The 18,940-nt window shown below is 42.1% G+C and overlaps 1 protein-coding gene across 1 annotated transcript in view; it reads left to right on the plus strand.

Annotated features, from left to right (window-relative positions):
- The window catches only part of KIF20B (kinesin family member 20B), a 56,762-nt gene that overhangs the window by 17,250 nt on the left and 20,572 nt on the right, over positions 1 to 18,940 (plus strand). Inside the window, exons 13-21 of the mRNA XM_060241303.1 lie at positions 579 to 741; positions 2,403 to 2,720; positions 4,506 to 4,645; positions 5,786 to 5,939; positions 7,624 to 7,846; positions 9,456 to 9,517; positions 9,665 to 9,784; positions 12,997 to 13,159; positions 16,105 to 17,242. Coding sequence (XP_060097286.1) covers positions 579 to 741; positions 2,403 to 2,720; positions 4,506 to 4,645; positions 5,786 to 5,939; positions 7,624 to 7,846; positions 9,456 to 9,517; positions 9,665 to 9,784; positions 12,997 to 13,159; positions 16,105 to 17,242 — 2,481 coding nt within the window. The remainder of the gene's footprint in view (positions 1 to 578; positions 742 to 2,402; positions 2,721 to 4,505; positions 4,646 to 5,785; positions 5,940 to 7,623; positions 7,847 to 9,455; positions 9,518 to 9,664; positions 9,785 to 12,996; positions 13,160 to 16,104; positions 17,243 to 18,940) is intronic.

An 18,940-nucleotide genomic window follows, 5' to 3' on the forward strand; every position in this document is an offset into this window, starting at 1 on the left:
TTAAAAAACATGTTGATAATTTTAGTCAAAAGTATTAATTACAAGATGTTTGCTGATGGGTTATGTGTTTAGCAAGTACAAGTCGCCCTTCCCCAACTACATTGAGGTTTGTCTGAACATGAAGCAGGCCACTACCTACATTTTGTTTGTTTTTTAAAATACTGAACACCAAACTAGTCTATAATAACAATAAAACCCTGTTTGGGTTGAACTTGCATGAATTTGGGTGCCATTACTTGAGAATCAATACACACATTTTGCAGGGCAGATCTGCTGCCTGTACTTTGCTTGTTGCTCAGGCACAGGGAAACTATGTCCATAGGCACATAGGTTCACACAGTAGCTCCCTGCTGCATGTCCCCTTCTCTTTGCAAAACACATGTTCTGCCCTTCCAGATTTCTGCAGCAGGCATATGACAGACTAGCAGCAAGCTTGCTGCTGTGGAGTGTGTAAAACGTTGCAGAGCTTTTTAGCTGTTTGAAATCAGGTCACACTGCCTTAAACAAATTTTTTTTCAAGTGTTTTCTGCACTTGGAAGTGTGTTGCAATATAATGCTGTCATGATGTTTAATTCCAGGATGCAGCAACACATCCCTTTTCGTGAAAGTAAGCTAACTCACTTCTTCCAAGGCTTCTTCAGTGGTAAAGGGAAAGTGTGCATGATAGTCAACATAAGCCCTAGTGCCGCTGTTTATGATGAGACGCTCAATGTGCTGAAATTTTCTGCTATTGCTCAAAATGTAAGTGCAGTCAAATAGACTGACAGATTTATTTATTGTTTCCATTTATGTCCTTAGTGGTAAAAAAAAAAATTAGTTGCATCTTGGCTATGAGCGGCCCTTCCTAATGGTTGCCTCCTATTCAAGCAGGACTTGAGTAGATTTTATTCTGTTGTTTGTATCTTAAGAAGTGTGCTTGTACATAAAAGCTTATACTTTGAATAACATTGTCCTGGACTTAAAGGTGCCACTGGACTCAAACTTTGTTCTGTCGCTTCAGGCGAGCATGATGACCTATCTTAGTTGGCCTGTGTGAGAATTGCAAATAACTGTCGCTCAGGTGGTTTGTCACTTCTCTTGTTCGGAGTTTCAAGTACAAGAATGTGCACTATGAACTTGATCTATGTTAACTCTGAAGTAAACCCTACAGAATTCAAGAAAACATTTTCACATGTCCATGGCTATATTTTTAGTATGGGTATTGAAGTTCCAATTTTAGTATATGTGCTGCCAAAGCGAGCACGGGTATTGAAGTATTAATGGCATAATTGGAAAGTCTGATTACTGGTTGGATTCTTTATTGACTTTTGAGGCCAGTTGTGGCTTTATCATTTGAAGAAGAAGAACAGATTGGGTTTATACCCTGCCCTTCACTACCCAAAGGAGTCTCAGAGCAGCTTACAATCTCCTTTCCCTTCCCCTCCCCACAACAGACACCCTGTGAGGTAGGTGGAGCTGAGAGAGCTCTGACAGAAACTGCTCTTGAGAGGAACAGCTCTGTGAGAACTTGTGACTGACTCAAGGTCAGATCAGCATGTGCATTTGAAGGACTGGGAAATCAAACCCGGCTCTCCCAGATAAGAGTCTATGCACTTAGCCACCACACCAAACTGCCTCTCTTGACAACCAGAAGCCAAAGTAGAAAGGGAATATGCTGATTACCTTCTACACTATTAGGTAAGTCCAGAGTTCATATAGTGGAGCGTTCTGTTCTAGTCAATGGCCAGCCAAAATTCCTTTGAGAACTTTCAAATTGAACATAGTGGAGATAGTCATCCCTTGCTTGCCTCTGGACTTTAGTATTTGAAAGTTATCTGCCTCTTGAACATTGACTCGGGGAGGATGCCACTGTATTTAAAGCTACATCTTGCCACATCTTGTGGAAAGTGCCATCAAACTGTTGCATGAAGACCTTTATTTTGTCCAGCCTAAGCCTTCTGCCAAGGGATGACCCTTGCTACTGTAAAGGAGAAAAAGCTCCAACACCGGCCTGTTTTCTTTCTCTCCTCGCTCCCAAAACTAGTTTTAAGGGGGAAAATATAGTTAGAAAACTCTTACTGGTACCTATAGTACATTTAAATCCTACCCTTTTTTTGCCTTTGAACTCTGGTCAGTGTATTCAGGATTCCTAGGAAAGATGTCATTAAAACTCTTCCTGGACTCATCTGCTTAGCTTCGGTTGTCCCTCTGTGCTCCTGGGTACATCCTTGGGTAAATGAAGAAGCTTATATAACTTTGGTTTTAGCTTGTTCTTTAAGAAGTGTGTCCTTGGGGAACATCCTTGCATGTATGAAGGAGAGAGATGTCTTCACTAAACTTCTTTTTTCAAGAAGCTGTGATGGCCAAACTAACTACTCCAACCGTGGTTCTTAACGTAGCTTATTAACTTTCTTACTGAACAGGTCGTTGTCCTCGACTCTTCCAGTTCTCCCCGAGAACAAACGTGTGACCAAAGGTCCATGAGAGAAGAACTGGAAACAGAAGCAGAAGAAGAAGATGCGTGTGTTCCCCTTAAGAGAGCAACTATACTTTGGGAGAGGACTCTGGAAGATGTGATTGAAGATGAAGAAGAGTTGGCTGCTGACAGCAGTGAGATGCATGAAGGACACTGCGTGGAGAATATCATTGTCGAAGGGGCAGAGCCTGAGGTGGTGGAAGAGACGCCAAGCCAGGCAGCTGATGAAGATGATGAAGTGGTCATTGGGAAAGAACGATATCTGGTATATATGTTGCTGTGCCAGAGGAGGAGCTATGTTGGTTCTGTAGCAGAAAAGGGAGAATATTTTGACAATTAACTAATTAGTCCAACCCAAGCTGCTGAAATTAATGGGACTGGATCAGAGTAATTCTGCATAGGATGGCACTGTCAGTGGGGTAGATGCTCAAAGTAGGCTGAGAAGGCTTGTATGTAGTTTGAAGTATGCTACGAAGTTAGCAAAGGAAGACAGTGGCTATACTGAAAATATAAATTTTACAGGCAGGGGTGTGAAATGTGAATGTAATATGTGATATGCTGCTACATCAGATGGAAAACTATTTAGAATTTTTTCCCATGATGGCTGTCTGAGGAAACGTACTATGGTCTAAATCCTTTGTGTTTGCGGGGTAGTTTTTGTGTCTTTTAAAAAAAATTATCACAACTACGTTACGGATAATGGTTATAATCCATTATGCATTCATGTGCAGAACAATTGCAATGGATCTAATGGAGCCCTGTCTGCTGCTCCTTTCCCCCTCCTTGTTTTAAGGTGCCCAGTAGTGGTACACATGCACACATACACAAAAAATGGTATTTTGGGGGTGTGGATATACTGAACCTGAAAAATATTGGTATTTCCTGACAGTCCTAAATCTTAGTATCAGTGTGATATTGGGATATGGGAAATATTTGGGATTGCTGGATTTTTTCAATACACAGACCTGGCCGGGACTTTCCTGCCCACCAATCGCTGGGCAGGAGAAGGTAGCCCCGGGATCTGCAGGCGGCATGGATGTCTCTCACTGCTGCATGCAGACCTGGCTTTAAACCCCCAGGCAGGAGAAGCTGGCCCTGGGATCTGCATGCAGCAGGGAGATCTTTCCCTGCTCCTGGCAGACCTGGCTTGAGGAGCCCACCAGCCAAGACTGGGTGAAGCTCTCTGCTCCTGCCACCCCAGCGGATCTTCTCCTTGGTATAGCTAACCAGATTAAGAGCCATCACCGCCTCCCCCCACCACCCGGCTTTTATTCAGGCTCAGCTATATTGGTAGCCAAATCAGAGCCTTTGATATATATTTGGCTGAATCAATACCCAACAAATATCGATAAGGTATTAGGTATTTGGGGGGGGGGGGCCTTGGCTTATATCAAGCACACGCCCTAATGCCCAGTACTGCTTTGCAAGATCATTCCGTTATACTGTGCAGAGAAAGCCCTGATCTCCTTGTGTGTGAGAGCTGCTGCAACTGATCCTTGGATTTGCTGTATGCAAAGCATTTGTTCTGTCTTCTAGTTACAGCCCCTTTCACATGCATTGTTCTGGGCTCCTACAGGAAATAATGGATGTCTGTTGTTCTCTTATACCCCCATCTTTCATATCCCCATTTGTCACAAGTCCCCTCTCCCAGTCCTTTTCTGCGCATGAGTACTGCTGTCATATGAGGAAAGGGTCATGCCCATTGTGCAGAACATCTTAAATTCATCAGCACTTCAAATAAACAATCTGATGTTCTGTGTATTATGCAGATGGGATGTGTTGTAAAATACCAAGAATGGACAGTGTTCGTTAGCCTGTTTGAGTGACTAGCTTCTATTTCCTCAAGCAGTTATTAAACCTTCCTGGGTTTTATTGTATAAACTATCTGCTTTATTGGTATCTTATTCACAAGAAACAAAAAGACGTGAGGATCCGTTTGCTTTGATACTGCCTACAAGAGTGTTCCTAAATGCACCTAATGGGCTACAGTGCTCGCGTACCTGGTAATATTTTCCACAAATTGACTCCACTTTTTTTTGCTCGTGCTTAGAGTCTTCTCAGTATTATAGAAGAACTGAAAAACAAACTAATCAATGAAAGAAAAGAGAAGCTGTTTATGGAGCTAAGAATCCGTGAGGAAGTCACGCAGGAGTGTGCTCGATATCTTGCTGACAATGGAAAAAACTTTAAGTAAGGCTGTCTTTTAGTTTCTGGAGTGGTCTTGTTTGTTTACTGTTTGATGCTGGAGCACATCTGCATAGATGCAAATCCGGGAGTCTGCTGTATGGTGAACCGCGTACCAAAGGCCAAGGGAATCAATCTCGTGTATACAGGGGCTTTTTAATACAAATACCTGCAACCACTTTTAAGTTGAACTGTGATGGTGATAATTCCGTGTCACAACTCTGCTTGTCACCTTAGTGCAAATAACTCTGGAATGAAGAGGTCATAATATCTCGGGCCTTCTTAGGGATTGCTACTGTTCTTTTGCGCCCCACATTCTGCACAGTGAAACTTCTTTAACCACATATGAAAAATAACAAATGTCCCCTTATACCTCTGCAACAAATGGTGATGAAGATTTTTTTTTAAAAGAAAGCTGGGAATTTATAGAATATGTTACACATATTGTTACAATATAATGTTGATACAGTAATATTCAGGTGCTAGATTTTAAGATCCCTGAGGTGACATGGAGAAGAACTGGCTGTTTCAGGGGCAGGGAAAATGGCTGCCATGTGGGGTGGCACGGGCAAAAAACCAAACATTCTCACCCACACTTCAGCGGTCAGGCTTTGCTGTGATCTTTCCCAGAGTTTTGCAGCAAAGCAGATTTTAAAAAGATTGGAGAAAAGCTAGGAAACCCTAGGCGGGTGCACAGATGCATCACAGTGCTATGGACAATCTTCACTTCCCAACACCATTGAACCTGGGGCAAATAACCCATACGGAAATGGCCAAAAAGTAGTATGAATGTTCTAGTTTTCTACAAGCAACATTGCAAGTTAGGACCAATAGTGAAGTGAGAGAAAGCTGCAAACTGCTGGATCCTGTGCCATTTTAGTACATTTCACTCGAGGCAAAAGGATGTATGTAATATGTCTGTATTTGTATTCTGTAGCTTTTCAGTGTTACCCAACATTTCCTATTTTTTTCTACCCCCAAAAAGGAAGAAAAGGCCTTGAAAGCTAAGAACAAAAAAATAGCTCTTACCAGGCCTTCCTAACTCTGCTTACCTATTAAGGGAAATTCCTTGTGATTTCTAAAATGGCTATATCTATGCAGGTGGAAGTCATGACACAATTCACCTCTGCCTCCTGTTATACTTAGGATGCTGGCTGCCCGTACACAAGAACTGATAGAGGACCACTGTGAGGAACGGATGCAGATTTACAAGGACCTTGTGAAAGAATATATACCCCTGATGAATAATGGAGGGGGTGTGGTGGAGGAGCCATCCTCTGATCAGCAGGACAGACCTCAGGTAAACTCTTTCCATCTGTAAACTCTGTGTAGGTGTGCCTTAAAGGTCAGCTTCTCCCTCTGATGGAGGATGTCTGTTCCTAGTGACCATCATTTCTGCAAGACATGTTTCAGAGCTTGGAGCACTTTCCATCAAGCTCAAGCTCTGTGTCTTCCATAGAGATAAGGTGGTGTTGAGAACTGACCCAGCCTCCTGGCCAAAGTTTAACTCCACAGATCCCAAGAGATCCTAATCTTCCATCCTTTTGCCTGAATCCAAGACACCCAAGGGAAAGGATGTGGCACATACATGCTGGATGTCAGGAGAACACTAAAGGCATTCATTTTCAGAACAGAACACATCGAAAAACCAGACTCTCTATTCATATGGGGAATAAAATGTCCAAGTCAGCCATCAACAGATGGCTCAAGGATTGTATCATAGAAGCGTGCAAACTTCATAAACTGGATATTCCACATGGAATCACAGCACATTCTGTCAGAAGCATGGCAACTAACACAGCTTTTAATAGACACACCACAGTGGAAGAAGTGTGCAAGGCAGCAACATGGTCTTCTATTCCTGTGTTCATAAAGCACTGTAAGATAAACACTGATGCCTCAGAGGGAGAATGGACTATTGGATACTTACCGTGAAGGGTCCTCCTCTGAGGAAAGGACATCTTGTCCCTCCCAAGTCATAATCATTAAGTCATTCAATCAAGCAACCAGTTCTCTACAGGAGTCCTTCCCATCGTATTCATTCTGCATTTTACCATTTCTTGTTTTGCATTGTTATATGTAACCTGTTCTGTCTAGTTGTAGATTATAGAATAGCTTACCTGCTTTCAGAGTTGTCAGAACTGAGGAGATGGATGATTCTCACAGCGGAGACAGGAAGGAGGAAAAAATTCTTCCTTTCTTCCTGAGTGGATAGTGGGAATTGCCCACCAAGATGTCCTCCTTTCCTCGGGAGGACCCTTCACGGAAAGTATCCAGTGGTCTATTCTGTGTTTACTTGGGGAATCAAGTAATTGATAATGATGGTTTACGTGGATTGCATTGTACCAACAAATTTAGGCTTTGCTGTTATGCTGCTGATTATGTTGGACTGAAAAGTAATTTGAGACTTCATGTAGCTTTCCCCCTGTCCAAGAGAAAACACAGATCTCTTACCAGATGGAGGAGTTATCTGTGCTTACATGTCAAGACTGATGCAAGCATGGGGAGCTATTTAATACAAGAATCTGCCCTTGTATAATGGTAAACTAATTAGGATGTATGAACAAGTTCTTGATGGACCCTTTTTCTCACTTTTTTTTTGTCTCCTATATATATATTGAATGTGGCAAGAAGGCTCCAGTGATGCCTTGGTGTAATATTGAGGGTAGTGTTCCTTCTAAGCTGAGTTAGTGTGAGCTAGCTCACAATTTTTTAGCTTCAAGCTCACACATTTTGGTCTCAGCTCAGACAAAATGGCCCCAGAGCAAACTAATTTATGCAGTAGCTCACAATTTTAATACCAGTATCTCTCAACTTTAATGCCAGTAGCTCACAAAGTAGAATTTTGGTTCACAAGATTTCACAGCTTAGAAGGAACATTGATTAGGGAAACTTTCTGGTTAACAACAGAGGCTTCTCCTGTAGATCTGCGTGACTACTTTGTGTGTTTTCCTCTTTTTTCTTTTTGTGTGTCTTGCAAAAAGGGAGATGCAGCTAGAGATCTGAAAAGTTTTGCTGATTTTGTCTGCATGGTAGAATCACTACAACATAATATGTCTGATATTAAGCAGGTGGCAGAAACAGTGTTTAGCCTACTTAATAGCTTGGAAGACCCTGCAGAAACTATTGAAAAACTGGAAAAGCAATTGGCTGATGCTACAGCTGAATTATCCAAAATCCGTAAGGTGCTCCTGGGCAAGAATGAAGGTAGGTACTGTGAAAAGACTTACAGCAAGTATAAAAAAATCTCCAGGAGCTGAAGAACTGTACAACCAATTATATACAGCAAGGGAAAATTCAGGTTCTTGGGCTAATCCTTCCTGTCACTGTGCTTTTGAAACTGAGGAGTCTTTTACAAGCTGAGAAGAGGGCCAGTTAAGATCCTTCTTACGATTATGACCCCTGCTCTCTGTACCCCTGCCCGAAGAGGCGAGTTGTGAACAGGGCTTCTTTAGTGGTGGTACTTCACTTGTGGAATACTCTCCCCACCTTCAGGTTCTCCTGGAACCTACCCTACTTTCTTTTTTGCTTTCCAGGCCCAAACATTTCTTCTTATCCAGGCTTTTAATGAAAGGGTTGATCTTCTATTATTGCTTTTTATAGCCTGGGGGCTAGTTTTATGGAAACTATTTAAGGCTGCTGAATGTTTATGCTGTTTCTGTGCTTTGACCATGTTTTGAATAGTTCATTAATTTTTAAACTTCTTTTGTGCCTTTTAATGCTTTTATTCTGTTTTACTTTGCAAGCCGCCTCAAAGTGTTTCTTTGGAGAGGCATCATATAAATTTTCTAAATAAAGGAGCTTCCTGGTTTTTGGAGAAATTTTTAAAAAATCACACTAGGCAAATTGAAGGCCTGGAGCAAAGCTAGAAAATTGCATGGCCTGCTAATGACGTATAGAATCTTTGAATGCTGATGTCAGAGGTAGATAATATTGCAATGCAACTTGATGGATGAGCATTGGGAAACTGGGTTTCCAAAATGTTTGACTGCTTTAAAAATACTGAAAAAAATGTCTGGGGCTGTATTGGGGAGAGTGAAGAAGCAAAATGGCTCTGAGGAAGTGTGTTCAAGATGATCCAATTTTCCAAGAACTTGACTTGGATCCAGACTACATGGATTGCTGCCCATGGAGCATGTCCCCGTGCCCCCATGGCAGCCTGAAATGACCCTGAATTCTTGTTCTTGGGTGAGTAGGAGTCCTCCAAGAACAGTATTTTAGGAGGCATTTGGGGCTGGGAAGGAGTAGAAGGAAGAATTGGAGTCTGGGTGGAAATCCCAGCACCTGTGGAAACATTAATATGGCTTCAACCCTTTAGTTGGTTTTACTTGCACATGTTAAACAGGGCTGTATTAAACTCCGCCTCAGTGGGCTGAGCATGCTGAACTTCTGTAGTCACATTTATTTATTTCTGTAAATTTATATTCCGCCCTTTCCCACAGTGGGCTGTATTGATGGGAAACAAGATCTCTCTTAATAAAACGTGGGCAAAACGAGTAGCCTTAACAATGCTGATTAAACAGACAGCCTATACAGTGACCTACGCATGCATCCTTTCCTTTCATCTTAATGTAGCAAAAGGAGGGAAACATAAAAATACCCTGTCTGCTCATCCTCCTCCTACTTTGATTCTCATTTCCTTTCTTCTCTACCCCTGACAGTTAACAGCACTATAGGGCTGTTCTGTTCTGCGGAGAATCTTGAAAAGTGTGCCATCTTGACCAGTTGCTGAGAAGAGGGGACTGTTCTCTGTAGATTTTGAGCTATTATTTCCTTTTTAAATAGTTGCTGATATCAACTACTTAAAATTTTACAGAGATGAAAATGCAAGAGAATGAACTGAGTAAATCTGCTCAAGTTCTTCACGAGGCTACTGAGGTAAGTGCGTGTAGATATTTTCATACCAGTGTCTGCAACGCACCATGCTCTTCTTGGGAAAATGTCATTTATTTAACATTTCTGAGTTTTTGGGTTACTACGAATTGTCATTGCACAAATTAAGCTTGTTTTCTCTCTTTCTGAAAGAAAATGGTTCTACAGAGTGAGCGAATACAAGAGCTAATGCAAATTGTGGAGCAAAAGGACAGTGAAATAAGCAAGCTGAAAGAGCTGGTAGTTCATTTGGAAGCTTCTGTGAAAGACTCTGTAAGTTTTTGATTTTTTTAAAATATCTTCAAGGTACAGTAATGTCCTGAAAAACTGTCCCTGAGCTCACCATTTGTGGCAGTGTAGTGGTAAGTGTCTGATAGGATCTGGGAGAACTCCCCTCTGCCATGGAAGCCTGTGGAGTAACTTTGGGCAAGTCGAGCATTCTCAGCCTAACCTACCAAACAGGGGTGCTGTAAGGATAAAATTTAGTTGAGGAGAATGAAGTAAACTGCTTTGGGTTCCCGCTGTGGAGAAAGGAAGGGTATAAATGAGCAAATAAACATTTAGACTGGAATCCAACAATTGCATCAGTTTATCCTGCAGACTCCAGGGAGCTATTCTACTTCTGCCCCTCTCAGAGCTTTATTACAAAGCCACTTGAAAATTTTCAAGGGCTATTTACAGTGAATGTAAAAAACTAGACCCCCTCCCACAAGGCACACCCTTCGGCTTTCAGTGCCTTCCCCAGTTTGCTAGAAACAAAGCATAAAATGTGCCTAACTGTGTGGTTGGCCTTGCAGCTTCTGTGCAAAACAACAACAACTTTGTACTGAGTTTGAATTTTGAAAGTGGGTAGGATGTGGCTAACCGTGGCATCAAGAGGTATTGTTCAGATGTAATGCCAAATGTTGACATGGCACTGGATGGGCCCATTCTTGAGCACTTTCTCCTGCAGCTAATGGATTGGAACCAACAATGCATGAGTGGAAAGGAAAGTGTAACTGACAACATTCCACTTATGCCAGCAGTGGCAACCCACAGTGCTTCAATATACTCTTAAACAATGACAATGTGCACAAGGGAGCAATGGAATGTACAACAGGTGGTTCCTATGATCCCATGTAATGTGGTTTTGAAATGGTATGTGAAGAAATAGCTTGCACTGTGTGTTGTGCCTCATGGAAAAGCTAGTGAGGGGCATGATCGCTTTCATTTCTTCCAAGGAGTGCCAAACAATGGTGTTTGTTTTTCCTCCAGGACAGGACTGGTGCAGGGAGTTCTTTATAGGCAGCAGGGTATCTGACTTTCTGCTGACTTTGGGGTTTACGTGACAAACTGGTCCTGAAACATTAACATATCTCTGGGGATAGCATGGGGAGCGAAGAAGGCATGTACAAAAACACCGGGCATGTACCTCTGAATCTTGACCAACTAATTTAGTTTGTTAAAAAAAGACATAGGAAAAATCTAGAGATCAGTTCAAAAGGCTATGTACATTTATGTATATATGTTGGAATATGTTTGCCATTATTGGGTTGAACAGCTATCGATAAACACAATATTTTCCTAGGGAGCCACTGAAATAAAGGTTGGAAACATCTGTTAAAGAAACTCATCTAATAACTTTTGGGAGCCAAGCCTATGTGAGGGTTCACTGTGTGGGCATGCTAGGTTTCCAGGAAGGTCTAGGGACCATACTAGGTTTTCCTTCCTTCTAGACAAACTGCAAGATGAAGAGTGTAGAAAAAGCTCTGGGTTCCTAGTTAGGTGTCCTTTTGTTGATGTACATGCAGCATTGGGGTGGGAGGGGGGCAGGGATGAAACCTGGAAGGCGTTCTGCTTGATATCAGTGGTTGCTGTGGTTGAACATTGTTTTTCTATCTATGTATTAGTAAAAACTCTCGTCGAGTGTTCAATAGTCATATCTTTCACGTGGCAAGAGTGTGAAGGCACTAAAATGCTCATGACATTACAGGACAACAGTTTTTGGTGCCCATCCAGATGTCCAAATCCTGCACCAAACCAAGAAAAATGGTTTGGACAGCTCTGACAAAGGGGAGGAGCTTCTGAAGTTAGGCTATGGTGGTTAAATAGAGCCTCCATCTTTAGAGGCTGTCATGGAACCCCACAACCAGACAGCAGTCGGCTCCAACCACTGGCTGGCAGGGCGTCCCAGTTAGGCTAGGCTCCTGTGCTTCCAGGCCCCTTGCAAGCCACAGGAATCCATTCTGGATCAGTATCTCTGCCACCACCCCACTGGTCCCTTAAGCAGGAGATAGGGGAAGTCTCCAGCCCTTACCAGGAGAATATCAGCAACCCTGCGAGGTAGGCTCACAGGACAAACAAAGATTATTATTAAGTAGGTAGCCCATAGTCTCAAGACACCAGATTTAGGCTTTGAGACTTGATAGCAACAGACTCCACACCATTTAACTGATAAAAGATATTTTTTTTCATTGTGTGCAATAAGAAAATAAAATTAAGGTTATAGGAAGGAATAAAAATAATAGACCTATGCTTCACCAGCCTAGCTAGCCCTTGGCATAGTTACCCCAAACACAGTCAGCTTCAATCAGGACAGGACAGCAGGTTCTTTAGCGTTCAGCCAGGCACAACACAGTTACACAGAAGATACTGCCATAGTTCTGAGTGGTTCAGTCCAACAGCATAACAACACGCAAGTACGTGAAGGAAGTCTATGTGGAGTCAGTCTCAAAGAATGACTTTAGGTAGCCATTTTTTATGGCCAATTCCAATTAGCTACTGGGCCCTAGCAGCCAATCCCAATCAAAAGCGATGAAGTCACTCTCCATTAATTACTAATCAAGGGGTGATTTAGAATAGTCCTGATTCTCACCCCTCCAGCTGTGTGGAATGTTCTCTTCTTAATTAGGGGGGCACCTCCTTGTACCTCCTTCAGCTGAACCCTTCTGGCCAAGGTCACATACCAATCCTTATCTCTACTTACACAAACACTGAGTCTCCAGGCCAGACCTGAGTTACAACTTAGAGTGATAGGCCTCTTGACCTGAACTTTTGAGCCAGGCCAGAGACCCAATTTATAGCTTAGAATAACAAGCCTTTTAACCTGAACTTTAGGCACTCAGAGGCCCAGACTTGGGCTAAGGATTTAGGGGGATCCAAAAATCATTACAGGCACTATGTTTCTGCATGCTATTTGGTGGGAATCAGCAGTGGTGAGGAAGGGTTATTGTCATGCCCCTGTGTACATCCCAGGATCTACCTACTATATAGGAGGGACTGCTTGGCTAAATGGGCCCTTGGTTTGATCTAGCACAGCTGTTATGCTCTCAGGGGTGGTTGAATAGTCTTAAGAAATGAAATAACCAACTATCTTGGCAGGGAATTCACAGTTCCTAAACCATTCTCTCGCTTAATTAAGCCAACTACTTACCTGCCTTGGAGGAAAACTTAAAACTTGAAAAGCACAGTTGTTTAAAAGAATTTCCTGCATAACTTTAACACAGGAGAATACGATCGCTACTATTAAACAACAAATGGAACAGGAGAACCAGAACAAGAAAGCAAACTGTGCCCATTTTAGTGAGTCACTTGAGAAACATCTGGATACTGGGAGGAAACGGTGTTTGGAAAGGGAGGAGGAAGAGGAAGGCCCACCTGCAAAGCAAGGTATCACTTCCTGTTCCACTGATGCAAAAAGACTTCTGAGGTCAAAGATTACTTATTGATAAGTTAAATATAAAATTGCAGCATGTTAATGGCCAGCTTTCAGATTGGATATGCATCTAGCATGAATGCTGAATTGCTTTTATTTTTAAAAGTCAAAATAAACTTTTGTTAATAGAAAACCAGTTTTACCTTCTGCTTGTATATTTCTCTTGCTATTGTAGAACAAATGTAAAATATGCTGTCTTCAATATTCCTGCAAGTGTGCAGTATTCCTGCAAGGTGTGCAATGATATTTAGAATAGCTTGGTGCTCTTTATGCCCACCCAGAACACCATGTGTTATGTTTACATACTCCTTTTTTGGTTCTCTTACGTGTTCTAGTTGAATAATCCTTAAAGAACTCTCCATAACCTAGGCACAAAAATAAATGTTTCCTGATTCTCTCTACCCCCCCCACACACACCCATTTTAACCAGAGTTAAAATAATCAGTAGCACTTTGTAGCTGGTTAGCTTGGAGATAATGGAAACAGAACACTTAAACATAGCATGCAAAAAATCCCTGGAGCTATGGAGTAATAAATCATGCTCACAAAAAGTGTGTCAATCCCATTACATAGAAAAATATTGGTAGCCCCACTAGAATACAGATTTTGGTTTATTCTAGAAAATTGCTTTTTGTTTTTCACCTTCCTCAGTGGGAAAGCTACACAGCAGACCTTCTCTAGATGAGTAACCATGTCTGGGTACCTCTGCATAGGCTATTCTAGCCAGAAGAGATGCTTCACCCCAGATAAACAGTCCAGGCTTTCATCTAGTAAATGTTCCTCCTTATTGTCCAGAACTAACTATATATACACATACACACACACTCTCTTCCTTTACTTCTGTGATTGTTCTGTTTTCAGGAATGTCTGTTGTACTAAATTGACCCTTGTAATGGTCAGATAAAAGTAGTAGTAAAAGTAGAGGACTCTGATGAAGAGGACAGGCAACTGAGAGATTCTCACTGGAACCCACATTTGCCAGGATACCATAAGATGGGCAGGCCAGTTCTCCCCACTATTTCCAACGTTTTCCCTTTAATTGGCTCGACTGCAGTTAACTTGCAGTGGTAATGAGCATATTCAGTACTGTTTTTTTCTCCCTCTCAAACTCATTTGGGGAGCGTGTCAAAACCACAACCTTATCTGCAGTTGGGTCCATTTTGCTGTCTTTGTGACAGTCACGATGGTGTCGTGGTTAGAATGTCATACTAGGATTTGGGAAACCCAGGTTTGGATCCCCATTCTGCCATGGAAGCTTGCTGGGTGACCTTAAGCCAGTGATACACTCCCATCCCAGCCTACCTAATAGGGTTGCTGTGAAGATAAAACAGAAGAGAGGAGAAGAATGTACCCCTGTGGTCCACACTGGGGAGAAAGGCAGAGTATAAATTAGAATTATAGAGATGGATCTCCAGGGTCATCTAGTCCAAATGAAGTAAAAATAATAGTACTCAACAGTGCAGTTTGCTAATGGAGAGATGGTGATATGGAAAATATTTCAGGCACTGGAATAGGTCTCTTAATCAGATTTTCCTTATCACAGAGATATCATAAATGCATAAACTTCTGTGTGTGTGTAGCATAATTTGTATACTGGATATTCTGTATGGAGGTGAAAAGGTGCATGCATCTCCTGCAGCAACTGAGATTGCATGTAAAGCAGCTTTCCAATGTCATTGAGGAATTGCATCTAGAGCACATTTTGCATAGCTAAATGCTCTGTATCTATTTAGATTTCCCTGCCATTTAATAGTATTTTTTTCCTACCAGCTACCAAGTAGATTTCATCCTGAAGTTTGAAAAATTTACACTTTTCTTTAAGAATGTATTCAAGAGACTGGAGAAAATGTGCTTCTGCCGTTTTTTTCCTTTTGGTCACTTAATGCTCTCTTGGGGAGAGTGAAACAACTCTGCTGATCATACATAGCTATCAAAACTACTGCCAGAGTTGGATCACTAGGCTTCTGAAGTATGTGCTTCCTTGTATAAGGCAGAATCTACATCAGCAGGGCTGGCTTTGTCAGGCCTACGGGCAACTGGAATACTTCCACATTTTCTTCTTGACCTGAAAAAATAATCTTGTATGAAGAATCCAGATGGATAAAGATTGGTTTAGCAGGCTCCTTGTGGAATTGGGCACTTCTTACTTCCTTCTCAAATTTGGTGCTTTCAGGTTGCTGTCCCTCAAGCAACCACATGTCAGAATGTCTTCTCTAGATGAATAGCCATGTCTGGGTACCTCTGCATAGGCCAGGGACGGCCAAACTTGCTTAATGTAAGAGCTACATAGAATAATCATCAGATGTTTGAGATCTGCAAGACATGAACATCAGGTGTTTGAGAGCCAGAAGGAAAGCAAACAGATGGGGGAGGAGGGAAGAGGTGGAAATAAAGCAGCTTTAACTTTAAATGCATTCTCCAAGCTGCTGGCTGGCTTGGCCTGGATAAATGTTTTGAAGAGACAAGACAAGCCAGCCAGCAGGGCAGTGGGGGCTTCAAGAGCCACACAATACGTGTGAAAGAGTCACATGTGGCTCCTGAGCCACAAGTTTGGCTACCCCTGGCATGGGCTTTTCTATTCACAAGAGCTGTTTCACCCCAGATGAACAGTCAAGGTTAGCTCACTTAAAACCTCCTTGCCCAGGGACAATGCTCACATTTTTTAGATGTTCCAAGTCAAGTTGGCTGTCTTCATTTTCTCCAAAGTTTGAGCTAAAAAAGGCTTTCAGATTTTGAACAAGAGACTGCAGGTATGTGATTTTGCGTATCTGTTTCCAAATGAAAATTATGTTCATCTCCCATGTTGCCCAGAGATCCCCGAGAAGCCTTTGCTTCATGTAAACAATAAGCATTGCCATGTTTCAGTCCAAGTAACCATCTTTTAAAAACATATTTGTAGGATCCATTAATGACAGTTCTAAAGGCACCACAGAGACAAAGCAACTTGAAGAAATCCAACCATTTGCTTTCAAAGAAGAGAGAGAAAAGGTGGAACTGGAACAAAAGACCAAGGTGCTAGAAGTTCACCTGGCTGCACTTGGAGAGCAGTTGGAAAAAGAGAGAAGCAAGAGTGAGGGCTTGGCTAGAGAAATAGCTAGTTTGTCTCAAGAGCTTTCTTCTTCAGAAGAATATGCTTCTGGCTTGAGAAGGGAACTGCACCAAGAGCAGACCAGCAGTGAGGAGATGATGTCTGAGTTAGCTGGCCTGAAATCTCTAAATAAGGAGCAAGAGGTAAAAATACAGGTGCTTCATGAAAAACTAGAGGCTGTGAGCCAAATGATTGCAGAAAAAAAATCCAAAGTAAAAGCCGTTGAGGTAAAAATAGGCATGCTAAGCAGATTAAATCCAGATGGCCCTGCCACAGAAGCTGACCTGTCAAATTGGAAGGAGCAGGGAGAGCTTTCAAAAGATGGGTGTGAAGAAATTTCTGTCCACCTGGGTCGGAAAAGCTCATTTCACTGTGGTATTGAAAGCATCTGGGAAATGAGCAAGAGAATCATTGATGGTTCTTCTCAGAAGAGCAGTCAGATCGAAGATCTCAAAAGACAAGTAGAGCAGTTGCAAAGGAGGACTGTGAATGCTAAAGAAGAGACATCTCGGCTGCAGTCTCAGCTAAGTGAAGCTCTCTGTCAAGCCGAAGCATCTTTACAGGAAAAGGAGCACCTCCTAGGTCTGTTAAAGGACCTGCGAGAAGAAAATGCTCTCTGTTCTGAGAAATACAGGGCAGAAGAGAAGAAAACCCTTGAATACCTCAAAAAGATTAAAAACCTCAATGGCCTCTTGGAACAGCATCGAGCTAAAGAGGGCCATATAGCTGCTTTGGAACAAGCACTTAAAGAGAGAAACACTGCAGTTTTAGTTGCAGAAAAAGAGGCACATGAACTTCAAGGGAAACTTGCTGTTTCGGAATCTGAGATCAGAAGCTTAAATGATCAGGAACTGCAGCTAAAGAAAGAAGTCCAAGAGCTGAAGAATAACTTGACGGCTATTGACCTTCTGGAAAAGGAGAGAGAGGAATCCAAGCAAGCTATTCTGCGGTAAGTGATCCCCTTTCCCCTAAGCATATACAGACATGAGCATCAACTCTACAGTGAAATTTAGGTTGTGTGTTTATTGGTGATTGCCATTTAATTTCAGTTAGTTGAACTGGGGCATAGTCCGGAGGTATTGACTGTGTGTTTACATTAAATGTATAATTGTCATTTGGTATATCTATACTTGTGGCATCTCTAGGCAGTGAGTGATCAAGTAATACAGTATGAATAACAATGTGCCTTCAGGTCTTTCTCCTGGTATCTTTTCCAAAGAAGTTGATATGAATTTGCAGCTAGCTTTAGCAGCCTGAATAGCCCAGCTTAGCATGGGCTTGTCAGAACTTGGGTGCTAAGCAGGTTGGCCGTCGTTAGAACTCGGTTGGGAGACCACCAAGGAATACAGAGTTACTGTGCAGAGGAAGGCAATGGCAAACTACCTCTGCTTCTCTTTTGCCTTAAATGCCCATGGATGGGGTTGCAATGAACCAGTTATGATTCAACAGCACGTTCTACTTCTAGAAGTGCACCACTGCAGCCTCATCAGGGGTGAAAATCCCACCAAACACTGTTGGACATGATTCTTCTAAGCAGACAACCGTAGAATCATACTACTACTAAAAAATTTTCAATATACTTTTCAGAGGAAAGCTTTAGAAATAGGCTTGGTCTTTAAACTTCTGTATTCACTGTAATATGAATGCAAAGCAGGTTTTTGCAGTCTCCTGAGAGGTTCCTGCATTTTCAGCATCTGTCCCATACAGCCACCATCTAGAGCAGTGGTTTTCATAAAGCCCTGCTTGTGGGGTCACAAGCTCTTATAGAATTTTGCTGCTTTTTGGAAAAATCTGTTCCCAGGGTGGGTGGGTGTGCAGAAAACAAGGGTGCCATGCTTCCTGCTTCTCTACACACACTGAGAAGAGCAACAGGACAATGGTTGAGGTGGTAACAACTCATCAGTAAATGGGGTTCCATCATGGCTCTAACCCTGGGGGCTGGGTTATTTCTTACTATGCACCACCCCCTGGCCTGTTTCTTGTACCCAGCACTCATGGCCTGCTGCCATGTGACTGATGTCACATGACTTCTGCTCACAGCTCACTGAGTTTCATGCTAAATCTGAAGGTTAAAGGTGGGTCTAGGTCAGTTGAAGGCCCCTGTATTAGATGAACTGTAGGAAACAATTGCTTCTAAGGTTTTACATACATGTTTGGCAAGAGAAGCCACTTTTTAAACAGTGCTTTGCAGCTGTGATCTCTGCTCTTATTCCATGCAATACTTAAGAGCATTCTCATAGGCCAGTACAACAGAATCTACTGGGGCCTAGCTTTTTATAACAGTTGCTGTCCAAGGTGCTAGCTCTATGATGATCACAGCTCCAATTCAGAATTGCATTTCTTGGTAGCATTTTGCTGTCACAGGGTTCGTAGCAGCCATTCTATGGCTCCAGGATGCTGCTGTCAGGTACTACTTTAAATTATGTGTTCTGTTGGTCAATTTAAGAGTCAATTCCAACAATACACTGGGGCTGGCAGGCACTAAAAATGCACTACTTATGCAAGTGATATATTCAATATATACCATATAACAGCAGCTGCTACTCTGAACAAGATTGCTACTCCCATTGTTGGAAAAAAGGTGTGTATGGGGGAGAGAAGAATGCAGTTTATTATTTCTCTTTCATGCAAGAAAATAGTTTCACTC

Source organism: Heteronotia binoei, chromosome 6, assembly GCF_032191835.1.
Source record: "Heteronotia binoei isolate CCM8104 ecotype False Entrance Well chromosome 6, APGP_CSIRO_Hbin_v1, whole genome shotgun sequence".
Lineage (NCBI taxonomy): Eukaryota > Metazoa > Chordata > Lepidosauria > Squamata > Gekkonidae > Heteronotia > Heteronotia binoei.